The following is a 12,970-nucleotide window of genomic DNA, read 5'->3' as shown; positions in this document are numbered from 1 at the left end:
AATTGAGCTTTTTTTGGTTTGTTTTATTCCATTTTTGTCAGTGTTCACTCATCTCTTTATTCCCTAGCATTCTAACATTCAGGAGGAAATTTGTAGTGAAATAATTAGCTATAATTTAGTTTTTTTAAGTTAATGAAGAATGTGAACTATCATCCCAGGAAAGTTCTAATGCTGCTAACACCTTATTACAAGCAAGGTATTTTCTTGGTTTTCCTTGTTTCGCTTGATGTGACCAAGGCCTAGTAACGAGTTTTGATGGGAGCATTCTTTTTCAGTGGTGGTGCTAAGCCTTGCTTTTAAAAAAATAAAATAAATTTAAAAAATAGTATTTGTTCAGTACTTACTATGTGCCAGGCACTGTTCTAAGATCTGGGGTAGATACCAGGTAATCAGTTTGGACACAGTCCCTGTGACACATAGGGCTCACAGTCTTAATCCCCATTTTACAGCTAAGGTCGTTGAGGCACAGAGAAATGAAGTGATTTGTCCAATACCACACAGCAGACAAGTGGGAGAGCCAAGGCTAGAACGCAGGTCCTTCTGACTCTCAGGCCCGGGTTCTGTCCAGCTTGGCCCCTTGAAGTGTACTCTTTGCTGTGTACCCCCGAACACCGGCACATCTATTTTAACCTTCCTCCCATTTGGGGGTCGCAAGGGAGAGAGGAGAGACCTGAGTTCTTTTTAGGGTATTTAAAAGCAGGAATATTGCATCTCCTCCCGCTCTGCCGCTCAAGTATGTGGAAGGGAGGAGATTTATTGATCATCATCATCACCAGCGTCGTTCATTTTGCTCTGATAAGGGCGTGTGGCCAATTGCCGTGACTCTGCGGTTTTCATAGAGTAGAATTTTGTCCATGCGTTAAGGACCTATGTGTCTTTTTAAAATGGAAGCAACCCCCTTTAAAAACTGTTCCATCTGTTGACTGTTGCATTGTCTGATGATTCCCTCCCCTCTTTTCCAGGGGTCCTTGCCGGCCACGACAACCGTGTGAGCTGTCTAGGGGTTACCGATGATGGTATGGCCGTAGCTACGGGATCTTGGGACAGTTTTCTCAGAATCTGGAATTAACTGGGGCAAATACGGTGTACATTCTCCGTCAAGACCTGGAGAGATCAATGCTGCAGCCTATAGCTGTGAAATAACATTTCTACCTTGTATTTGCAGGTGAAGTTTTTCTATTCACTGATTATTACACAAAAAGGCTTTCTGTAAACTACAAAAAAAAAATCAAGCGAAAAAATGGGGATGGGAGGGAATGAAAAAAAAAATCATTGACTTTAAAAAAACAACAACAAACCAGGCTAGCCCACAAAATCATGGTGACCACAAAGCTGAAGAGCCAGTTATTTTTGTTTTGGGGGTTTGGTTAAGATAGTCCTTGAAGGATTTCTGCTTGTGCTCCAAATCTGCTAGTTCTGTACTTTCTCATAATGTAACAGAATGTACACACAATAGCAGCCCATCATGTAACATTTGTATGTAAAATAATTTTGTTTTTTTAAAAAAAAACCTACATTTATCGCTTTTCAGTTGACTGAGATGTTACACTTTTGAGTTTTGTAGTGAGAGAACCAGGTTGCTGTTTTAAAGGATCTTTTGTGTATTTACTGTAAACCCACATTAATGCCATTGCTCTGTGTGTGTATGTGTGTGTGTGTATTTTAGGAGACATTGAAATAGTGTCCTTTATACTTTAAAGAGGTCCTGATGATTCCACAATACCTAGAGCTTCACTTCTCCACCCATTCCGCCACTGGGTTTACCCCTTCCTCCTGGCCCCCCACCCCAAAAGGCTGCTGGCATAACTGTTGCCCACTGTGGCACCAAGGAGTTAAAAACTAAGTGCCACCATTCAGGCTTTTGGGGGGAAGGGGTTTGTCAGATGATCCCCGGGATCTAAATCTCCTCATTTCACATGAGGTTTCCTTTTCTCTACTGCGCTTGGGACATTCCAGGTAGAATCGGCTGGTCAGGCAGTGTTCGTATAGAGAAAACGTAAATCCTTGAATTACTCTTCTGCGTTGGTTCGCCGGCTCTAGCTCAAAAGCTCGACGTGGATAAGTTGAACCTTTCTGCTCTCTCATTTGAAGAAGAAAAGCGGGTGTTTTAAGTGGTGGGTGTTAAAAAGTGTATAGGCTATTTCTAGCATCCCACATCAACATGTCCATCTCGTTTCCGTTGCACTGATGGGATGGGACAGTGTTACCTTTTGAACGAGTTAACGTTATTTCTGATCAGTGGTAGCCCAGTTGTGTGATGTGACGTATCTTCAGTGTTTTCCGTCTCCCATTTTAACTTCCGGACTAGTAAAGATGCCTTCCCATTTGACTGGGCACCAGCAGTTCGGTCAGTTGAGACGTTAACCGTTCCACGTGTAAATATTTCCTCCTTTGCCGTAGAGGGTGTGTTTCGGGATCGTGATTCATTCGACCGTCTAGATCTGAACGAAGCCTCTTTTAGGCCAAGAGCAACATTTCTGAAACGGTCCCTGGAGCGAGGACCGGGCACTTGGCCAGCTTTGACAGCGGCATTATGTACGAGTCCAGTGCCGGCAATAAATACGCTGGAAAAAACAGGAATTCAAATTCAGTTTGTTGGGTGGAACTTTTCCCGTGGCCTCACTGGATCCTAGTGAGGCTTTACAGAGAGGCGAAATCGAGGCCTCCTTCTAGCTGAAGGCATCAAGTCCTCGAATGGTTCCCGGTCATTTGGTCAATTAAGGGCCCGATATCTTGTTGCCTACAGAAGTAACGATTATCGAGACCACGATTAAGCCCTGGTCGTTGATAATGCTAACTTTCACGCTTGCCAATCGTGTCTACGCATTGTCATGTTTACAGTTAGGAACGTGCCAACAGTTGAAAAATAAAAGTGCATCTTGTGCTATAGAAAGGATACATTTACTAAAGTCAGACTTAAGGTAGATAGGACCAAAAACCAATTTGTGCATTTTTTTTTTTTTATGAATTGTGTGCTTATAGTCGGTTATATTTGGGATGTCTGTCTTTTCCGTTCATAAACGGGGAAGGACATTTTTCATAGACAACGTGCACGCTACGTGCAACGTGGTGCCATTTGGGTTTTAGGATGTTGTCCCTAAAATCTAGAGAAAAACGCCTCGGACCGTGGAAGACGTTTTCAACGTCTCGTGCTCTGCCGTCCAAATGGTGTCGGGATGGAAATTTTCATCTTAAAAGATTTGAGGTGAGAGTGGATCCAAATTGTGCTGATGCTTTAGTGATTAGGTGATATGATTAAAAGCAACGTTATGTGCTTATACGGCTGGCTGATCTCCCAAAAAAGAGTGTGCTTAGTTAGATCTTACTTCCTGAACGTCGTCGTGTTTTAGAAGGCCCGTTTTGGCCAGGTTGAGAGAGACAGGCCCACGGCTCTATGCCAGTTTCCGGCTGGCTGGCTGCTGTGCAGAGGAGTTCAGCGCCGTTGCCTCTCGCATCCATTCGGTTCTCCGATCCCGTGAGGGAGGTGGGGGGAGGTCACGTTCCCGAAGAACCTCGACTTAAGGAAAAAACGAGCGCTCGACCCCGCACGCGGCCATTTCCTCTGACCTCATTCCACGTCGTGGGAGAACTGACTGTTTTCTGTTCCGGGGGGATTCTGGAGTAAAGCAGACAGGCATAAACTGCGGCCAGATGGGTTGGCTGTTGAAGATTTGGCAGTTTGGTGTCTGTTCGGATTCAGTTTGCAGTTTAAGGTATCGTCGGGTGCCTAAAGTATAGCATCGGTCTCCGGTTTTAATGAAATGCATCCAGCTGGATATGTTTTCCATAAAAATTTCAGCCTCCTTTCCAAAAAAAGGGGCACCGTCATAAAATGCAGTGCAGGAGTGTTGGATTCCCATTCTTGGTCATACTGTATTCCTGAGGAGTGACTAGAAAACTTCGGCCATGGTCTTTAGAATCAGCTGTCTGTGTGTGGCTCTCATATTCATTTAGGTTTGTGTGGGGTATCTTAACTATAGGGAGCCACGGTCTTTCAAAAAATGGACTTTTAGAGCTACTGGGAAACACTAAACAATCGAAACGTTAGTCACCAAACTGAGAGGGGAAAGAAAGCCCTCACTTTAAGTAACTATTCCTTGGTGACAAACTGCATGCTAGGTTTTGTATTCTCGCTGAAAATACCTATAAGGCATTGTATGCCAAAAGCAAATAACTGCGATCTTGTGCCATTATTTCCAATCTTAAACGGAGATCACGTCAAGTATTTTTCCAATCTGCAACTTCTTTTGTACTTTATAAACTTTTCTTGTGCCTCACAGAAATTTCTTTAGCTTCCAGTACAGTTGCTGTTTAACATTTTATGTCTCACTATTAACTAATTTTACACTGAAGGATATTGAACAAGTCCCTGCAAATGGGACTTAATCCTGCCATTAATTACTTCAAGGGTGATGGAGCTGGTTGTGACCAAGAAAACGCAAGATTTTTGGCATCTAACGGTAATGAAGAAAATTGGGCATTTTCTTTTTTTTCCCCCCACGGTAAAGTGGACATTTACCTTCTGGCAATGAAATGCAGGAACTAGACTAGATTAATAACGATATTTAACACCTCTCCCCCTTCCCCGTCTCCCCCCGATCCACCCCCCCTCGTATAGGCTTGGAAGGGCAGTTGGTTTACTCTGAGCTACAGTGCTGATTAGCCGGAGTGGTTTAAAAAAAAAAATCTGAAAGATTTAATAATTGAACCTTGGTCCCACCGGTCAATCGATCGTGTTTTAAGATGGGAAGAGAACAGCATGAAAGACATTTCCAAACTGTTGTCTGTTTCCTCCCTTTCCTCAAGGAATAGTTCCCTCCTCGGCGGTTTGGTCCGTTCTCTGAAGTGTCGGTTACCGCGAGGTGTGGATGAATTCTAAGGTGAAAAATGTATCAAATGGTTTTGTATTAGAATGACTGCCTTTGAGATAGCATTTCATGTAAAAGTAATTAAGCATGGGTTGATGGTGCACCTCGTATACAGTAATCTGGCCTGCATGCTGGTAAAATTCTTCCTACACTTCGGAGGCGTCACAAGCCTTTTATCCAATTGCTGGTTATGTAAAATACATGCAGAATGTTAATGCAGTGTTGTTATGGTAAAAATGTGTGAACAGTGTTACTAATCGATATAACTGATAACAGATTAAATGTGCCTGACAAAAATCTTATACCACACAGTACGTTAGGTTTCTGATTAATATGGACTTCGGTGGAATAGTCTTTAGATATTTCAAGCCTTTGTTTTACTTACACAATGGTGCTCTATTCTGTGTTTATCCTTTCAATAAGGCATCTGAACACTTGTACTACATATTACACCCAAAGGAGTCCAAATCCGATTTTTTTTTAAACACGGTTGTCGATTGGGGGTGTGGGGGGAGGGGGATCGAAAGCAGTTGCTGGAAAACACTTGAGAAATTCCGTCGTTCAACCTGGAAAGTGATTCTACACTGCCTTTGGATTGTGTGTGTATTCAGAAACAAGTCTTAAAGCTTTTATTTAAGCCAATTAAGAAACCAGGGACTCGTGCCATGCGTTCTCGAACAGTGCTCTCGCTGCATAAAAAGACTTCCCTGTGAAAATTATCACTAGCTATGAACTTGGTTTATAGCCTTTTCAACAATGGATCTTTTCTTTGTAATTTGTACAGTGGCTCAGTGAAACAGATGTTACCATGAATTGATATTGTAACCAATAAACAAGTGCTTTTAACCAGACTGCTTGAAACATGTCGTTCTTAAAATGGAACTGTAGTAGAATCCCTCTTTCATTTTTTTCTCTCCCTACCCCCCCCCCCCCCCCCAGTGGCCCGCTTAGGAGATGTTCAAAGAATTCAGCGTTTTCCTGGGAAACCAAATCCCCTCCCCAACTTAGAGGAGAACCTGCGCTGCCTCGATTGGAAGAATGTTTCTTCCAACACCACGGTTCCATCCTGGAATTGAAAAGAACGGAATTGGGTGTATTGTTCGTCGGAACGTTAAAGTAAATTAGGAACTAGATGCAGAGTGGGGAGCGAGAATGGTAGGAGCCAGGGCTTCAGATACTACGCGAAAAGGAATGTACTTCCACAATGAATAATTCCTGTTTTGCTGCAGAAATAGCAGGTTAGATGTTCGAGGTGGGAGAAGATGAAAGTATTCGTGTAGGGGAATGATTAATTTGTCAGAAAGGGAGGAGATTCAGCAGTGGAATCAGGAAAGAGACTTGGGCGCCTTAGCTGCCGGGGTCAGGAAGATCGTCCCACAGAGGTCATTTGTACATTGTACTGAGGCGAGGAGAGCGTTCCTCTGGCTCCTCCTGCAACAGCCATCTAGTGGATCCCAGTCAAAGCTTATGTTGTGACTAACATAACCCACAGAATGCACAATGTGACATTCTTGGAAACCCACAGATAAGCCCCACGCTTCGGTTTGTTAGCATTTTCCATTGCATAATGACACTATCTCAAATCAGTAACTCGGGCAGGAGCTTAAATTCCGATTCTCTGCCAACGATTACGGCCGCCTGGGACGATAAACAGATCGCCCACGTCACGACTCAGCACTGCAGACCGGGAAAAACCGAGATTAAGTCCAGCCCACCCGCGCCACGAGTTTGAAATTTCCAAGTTTCCCTCCGGAAAGCTTGGCCTTTGGAAAGGTGTCACAGTGGCCAACTGGCTGCAGCAAAACAAAAATACGTTCGTTAAAATAGGCACTGCCACTGTCCTGCGCTAAGCAACACGAGTCCACGACTAAACGGCCTCCTTTCGCCGGGATCCACCATCCCAGCGGGATCTTGCCCAGGGGGAAGGCCTCCGTCGGCAAGACTTCGCAACAAGGAGAGCGTCCTTCCCCCACCCGATTCGAGTCCCCCTCGGGTCCCCTCCCACGGGGAACAAGTAGGTACCTAAGTTCTTGGCTTCAGAGTCCGAGCGGTAACGAGCTCCACGTCCCTCCACACGACCTTTCCTAAGCGCCTGTCACATCGTAGAGAGAGCGCTGGGGCCAGCTACACTCCCTTCTGCCACGACACCATTTTCACTACCCTTGAGGGAATAGTGACGGCACAGTTAGGAAGCTGGTTTTCAACAAGGCGTATTTGTCGATGGAGCCACGGCGAGTCCTTCGACCGAGTTTCCTGAATGTGGGGCCCTGCTTTGCAGGAGAATAATAATGATTAGGGTATTCGTTATGCGCTTACAATGTGCCAGGCACTGTACTAAGCGCTGGGGTAGACACAGGCAAATCGGGTTGGACACGGTCCTCTCCCCTGTGGGGCTCAGTCTCAATCCCCATTTTTCAGATGAGGAAACTGAGGCACCAGGACTTGGCCAAGGTCACACAGCAGCCACGTGGCAGATTCCCGTGCTATCCCCTATGCCACGCCGCTTCTCCGAGGGGCTTAGGATCTGGCCTTTCATGCAGCGGTCCAAATTTTTGTTGCAATGGGATTTAAGCACAGGGGTTGCCCCATATGGGACTCACAGTCTTAACCCTCCTTTTACAGACAAGGGAACAGAAGCAGGGAGAAGTTAAGTGCCTTATCCAAGGTCACATAGACAAGCGGTAGAATCTGGATTAGAACCCAGGTCCTTGTGGCCCATGCTCTATCCACTAGGCCACGCTGCTTCGCTGAAGACATGTGTGTGAGTATATCCTATTATCCAGAGATATTAGGTTAATTCTAAAGATTTATGTGTGCACATGATTTAAGACACACCGGTCTAATTTTTTAATATGCCACATGCATACATGTAAGTGGCTTCTTGCAGAGCTGCCCAAATCAAGTCAGATTTCTTTACTCTTTCTATACAAATATACTCACCATTTAGCAGTTTGATATCCATAAGGCTGTGTCTGATGTCCTATCAACCCTTTAAATCAATTTGCAAAAACAGGAAATGTCTACTGAATTTTTTTGTAAATAACAGGCACGTAACACTATTCAAATTAGGTAGTAATACCTGATCATTTTATTTTTCCCTGGGAGTTTTAAAGAACGATAGTGTGTAAAAAGTTTAGTATTTTACAAAGTATATAAATGCTCTTGCAAACGTACATAGAAAAACCAGTCTGAAACACATCGGTTCTCAATGACAACATTTCTGTGCAATTCATAGGCACGGTCACTACCAAAATTGCAGATTTAATATGAGGAGAAAGGCTTTGCTTTAGCGGTTTTTAAACTTTCCTTTGCATTTTGACATGCATATACACGACCTAGAGGCAGACCTGATTAGGTGGCAGTTATTTCCAACTACAGATGGAAAAATTAAGTCACACTAAGCAAAACGAATGAAATTCCAAGCCACCTGATACTGTTTCATATGTCCAAGTGCATGGCAAGACTTGTTAGCTCTTATCTGAAACTGTCGATAAACGCTACCCCATTTTACACCACTATTTTCATCCCGTTAGCTCGTCACTGGCTGCAAATCGATACTTTCCGGCTCCAAATTCCCGGACTGAACTATGACAACCTAAACCACTGAACTCACCTGCTTCTCTTTCAGCTTGAAACTTAAATATCGCTCACTCACAAGACTGCGGGAGGCTGTTGGAACGCGGCTAGTTCTAATCCTGAGAAATAACCCTTTAAAATGCAAGTAGGCCTGGTTTGAACCAGTTGAAGGCAGGAGAAAGAAATCACTAAACTCTGCAGAGGTCTCATCGACAGTACAGTGTACAGAACGGGATCCTGCGCCAAAGTGCCCACCTCCACTGCCCTGCCTAATCTCGAAAGAGGGGCCTGGAAGGGTAACATGCCTTAAGATTCCTGTCCCTTTCTGAAAGAATGCCAGTCTTTATTCCTTCTGCTCTCTTAATTGGCTTCTATTTGTTTTCTTTCTTCTGAACTTCACCCAGCCAGTTAAGGGCCTTGCTGAAAAGGAACCAAACAGCAGGAAGCCCCCACCCATTCAACCTCTGGAGAAAGACAAGAGTCAAAGTTCAGATCTAGGAGCTTTCTGACCGGCAACGCAAATTTAGGCAAGGAACCCGACCGTCTCAGACGTGTTGGTACCTTAAGGGTCATGGCTTCGGATCATGAGCCCCCGTACTCCGGGCAGTGGGCTGAAATCCGTCCTCAGTCACTGTAGTTGACGCTAATGGACAGACAGAGCTCCCCTGCGTGAGCCCAGCCGAGAACCTCCTCCCTTTTAAACTCTCCGAAAGTGTGGCCAGGTGATTACAGATGGCTTTTGTCATTAGACACATTTCAATAAGCAAAAATGGAAAGCAGTATTTATTTTAGGGGAGAAATTTGCTTAGTGACAGAAATGATCGTTACCTGCACAAATTCATCCTAAAAATCTGCCCTTTTGCTCTCTGCAAGAGTAATCCAATGAATATTGAACACAACAATAAGCAATTCCTCTTGTGCAATGAAAGAAAAATAACACTTTGGAAAAAGGCATAGGAGAGAAACAGTGAGCTTTCTCTAACTCCTGGATGCCAGGAAGCAGGGTTTTCCAAAGTCGATAAAAATAAAAAGCCCCACTTTAGAGAGCTCACAACCCCACCCTCAGGGCTCACGTAGGGGATTCTGCTACCCAACAAATTCATCGTTTACATTTGGCTTTCTCGTTACCAAAAAACTGAAACATAGCTACATACTCTCCAGAAACATAAATACCTCGAGATACCATTCATTGCCAGTATCAAAACTGGAATTTGCTGATTTCAAACAAGCACAGTCAATAGAATTCATATTTTAAAATGATTCCAGGTAAATCAGCAAGTGTCTCTCAACATTCTATTTTGTCTTCAGTGGCAGCTGAAGACATCTGGCCTGCGGCAAATATTCATTTACTGGAAAGGAAATGCTTTGTAAAATCCTCCAACTCGTTTTCAAGCTGAATGGCTTTATTTCTGTTAAAACAAAAGGAAGAGAAACATTTTGTAAAGGCCGCATGCCACCAAATTAAAGACATTAGGCTAATGGGACAAGAAGCTAACCTGTGAGCAATGAAATGTATTAACAGTGCCATTTCAGATAGGGTAGCTCTATCTGATCCAGTGACCCAGTAGAATCAACACGGTGTGACCCCTCCACATAGGTTGCAAGGGTAAACACATTTATAGGCAATCTTTTCTGCCACATGAGGGAAAAAATGAGTAAACACTGATTGGTTTTATCTAACAGGACCATACAATTAATTATACTACAACCAAGACTTACTTGACAATAATCCAAACTGACTAGAGCTTGAGCAATATTGCTAAACCTTAAACCTAAGAGTAATGATTCACATTCTGTGACTGTGATTTTCATGGGGATACGAAGAACTATAATAGTAATAATGGTGTTATTTAAGTGCTTACTAGGTGTCAAGCACTGTACTAAGTGCTGGTGAAAATGAAGGAAAACAGAGCTTCTTTAGACAATCTAACTGCGTCAGGACACTTCTGCCCAGTTGGCCGGGTTTTTTTTGGTAATGTAATTTTGTAATAAGAGTGAGGTAGGAAGATGAAAATATAAACATCCAGCCAAAAGTAAGGTTTCTTACAGGAAGGAAACTGCCAGCTTTCACAAGACACTTTGTCAATCTCCTAAAAATTTTTTTCATTCATTCATTCAATAGCATTTATTGAGCGCTTACTATGTGCAGAGCACTGTACTAAGCGCTTGGAACCGTACAATTCGGCAACAGATGGAGACAATTCCTGCCCAACGACGGGCTCACAGTCTAAATGGGGGAGACAGCGAAGCAAAACAGGACAAGACAACATCATCAAGATAAACAGAATCAAGGAGGCAGTTGAGGCAATTTTCCAAAATTTGCTTCAAGTTTACTCTTTAATAAATGTTTAATTACAAAACCCATATTAAAGAAAGGTATTGGCTTTACACAAGGAGACATTACCCAGTTGAAGTTCTGTCGCTTCCTAAGAGTAATAATAATAATAATAATGTTGGTATTTGTTAAGCGCTTACTATGTGCAGAGCACTGTTCTAAGCGCTGGGGTAAACACAGGCGAATCAGGTTGTCCCACGTGGGGCTCACAGTCTTAATCCCCATTTTACAGATGAGGGAACTGAGGCACAGAGAAGTTAAGTGACTTGCCCACAGTCACACAGCTGACAAGTGGCAGAGCTGGGATTCGAACTCATGAGCCCTGACTCCAAAGCCCGTGCTCTTTCCACTGCGCCACGAGAGTAAAATGACTTAGGTCTTTTCAAAGAAAGATAACGCTTCAATGAACTCCATTTTCTTTCAACATAGATGAAAACTATTTCAATAACAATAAGTGGTATTTTTGAACCACTTCTTATGTACCAAGCACTGTACTAAGTGTTAGGCTGGATACAAGTCAATCAGATCTGACACAATCCCATGGGACTCACAGGCTAAAGGAAAGGGATGAAGAGGCATTTTACAGAGGAGGAAACTGAGGCCAGAGAAATGAAGTGATTCACCCAAAGTCATACAGCAGGCTGTATGTGGTGGAGTCAGGATGAGAACCAGGTCTCCTGATGCCCAAGCCCGTGTTCTTTCCACTAAGCCATGCTCCTTCTCTAAAAGGTAGAAATAGATGTGAAGGAAGAAAATAATTCTTCCAAGTGGTCTCTGCCACACTTTTGAAGGACATTAATGATCTGGATGGACCATAAGCATGTCTTGGAAGCGGCATTGTTTAGGTTTCAAAAAACAAGAATTGCAGATGGCATATTCTTAGAAATAAACAAAATGCTCCATTTAAACACAAAGATTACCCAATTTTGTCCCACAAAAAAACAAAAAACTGCATTCAAAGAAACTTTCACCATTTTTACCTTAGGTGCTTGGAATTACTTTGTATTTTCTCCAACTGATCTATCTCTTTGGACAACCTCGCAATTTCCTCTTCCAGGTTTTTCTGAGTTATGTCAACTTGCTGACACAGGCGAGCAAAGGTAGTGGCCATCTCCCTGAAAGCAGTATTTAAAAGGTGGTAAGGACCAACCATCAACTAGCCCCTTGAGTTTGAGGTTAGATGTCAAACCTATGCCAATTTAAAAACATTACAGAGAATGAATAGGAAGGAGACTGACAAAAGATAAATAGGCTACTTCTGACATCGTGGATTGCTCCCTTCTCCTGGAAACACTAAGTAAACTTGCTTTTACCACAAGTTCTCTCCTATTACCTTTCTCACCAATCCTTCTCAGGTTCCCTCTCTGGCCCTTCTGCCTCAATCAATAAGTATTTGCTGAGCACTTATAGTATGCAAAGCACTGTACTAAGCATTGGGGCTGGTAGACGCATTTTCTGTCCTCAAGGAATTACAGTCTAGTATGGGAATATGGACATTAAAATAAATTCCAGTTGGGGGAAATGGCAGAGAATAAGAATTGGTAACTAAGAATTCTCATTCTCTAATTGTGAGAGACCTTCGAGACTTTGTTCCGGGTCCCCTTTGAATACTATTAGAATGGTATTTCTTAAGAGCTCACTTTATGCTAAGTGCCAGGAAGGAAGAGCAGGTAGCTCATTCCTACTTTAAGGGTGAGAGAATTGTGGCACAGAGAAGTTAACTGATTTGCACAAGGTCGCACAGGCCAGTGGCAGAGCTGAGATTAAAGCCTAGGTCTCCCGACCCCTGGTCGCATAGCCTGATCATTTTTTCTACAACTCTGTTCTGCACACTTCGCCCCGTTCCTCAAAAACCACCCCGAGTTGCCCATTGCCCTTGGCTTTTCAGGCAGATACTCCTGACCATTTGTTGTAAAGCACGTAATCACCTCTCTTCCTCCTTCCTAGCTACTCTGCTCCCAGTACACCATTGCTTGCCGCTTCATTCCTCTCAGATTATCCTACTCATGATGCTTTCTCATCTCTCCTGCCTCCAACTCCATCCTCAAAGCTCTTCTGAAATAACATCTCCAAAAGGTCTCCCATGATTCATTTTTCTTCTCCCCAAATCATTTCCCCAGCGACCAACTGAGCACTTCTGGACATAATTCACCCTATTTAGGAACTAACCTGCCTAATCTAGCCAGACCGT

At 43.4% G+C, this 12,970-nt stretch overlaps 2 protein-coding genes across 3 annotated transcripts in view; one reads left to right on the top strand and one right to left on the bottom strand.

The window, feature by feature from the left end:
* Positions 1-5,719, top strand: part of GNB4 (G protein subunit beta 4) — an 89,078-nt gene extending 83,359 nt beyond the window's left edge. For both annotated transcript variants that reach the window (XM_029058119.2, XM_029058113.2), the window contains exon 10: positions 963-5,719. In XM_029058119.2, coding sequence (XP_028913952.1) covers positions 963-1,069 — 107 coding nt within the window. In that variant the 3' untranslated portion in view covers positions 1,070-5,719. The remainder of the gene's footprint in view (positions 1-962) is intronic.
* Positions 5,720-7,927: 2,208 nt separating this feature from the next.
* MFN1 (mitofusin 1) overlaps positions 7,928-12,970 on the bottom strand; it is a 36,210-nt gene continuing 31,167 nt past the window's right edge. Inside the window, exons 17-18 of the mRNA XM_029060151.2 lie at positions 11,760-11,894; positions 7,928-9,853 (exon numbers count right to left, since the gene is read on the bottom strand). Coding sequence (XP_028915984.1) covers positions 9,787-9,853; positions 11,760-11,894 — 202 coding nt within the window. The 3' untranslated portion in view covers positions 7,928-9,786. The remainder of the gene's footprint in view (positions 9,854-11,759; positions 11,895-12,970) is intronic.

This window comes from Ornithorhynchus anatinus, chromosome 1 (assembly GCF_004115215.2).
Source record: "Ornithorhynchus anatinus isolate Pmale09 chromosome 1, mOrnAna1.pri.v4, whole genome shotgun sequence".
In the NCBI taxonomy this organism is placed as follows: Eukaryota; Metazoa; Chordata; class Mammalia; order Monotremata; family Ornithorhynchidae; genus Ornithorhynchus; species Ornithorhynchus anatinus.
Note: the sequence above shows the minus strand (reverse complement) of the source record. Positions and strands in the feature narration are given on the sequence as shown.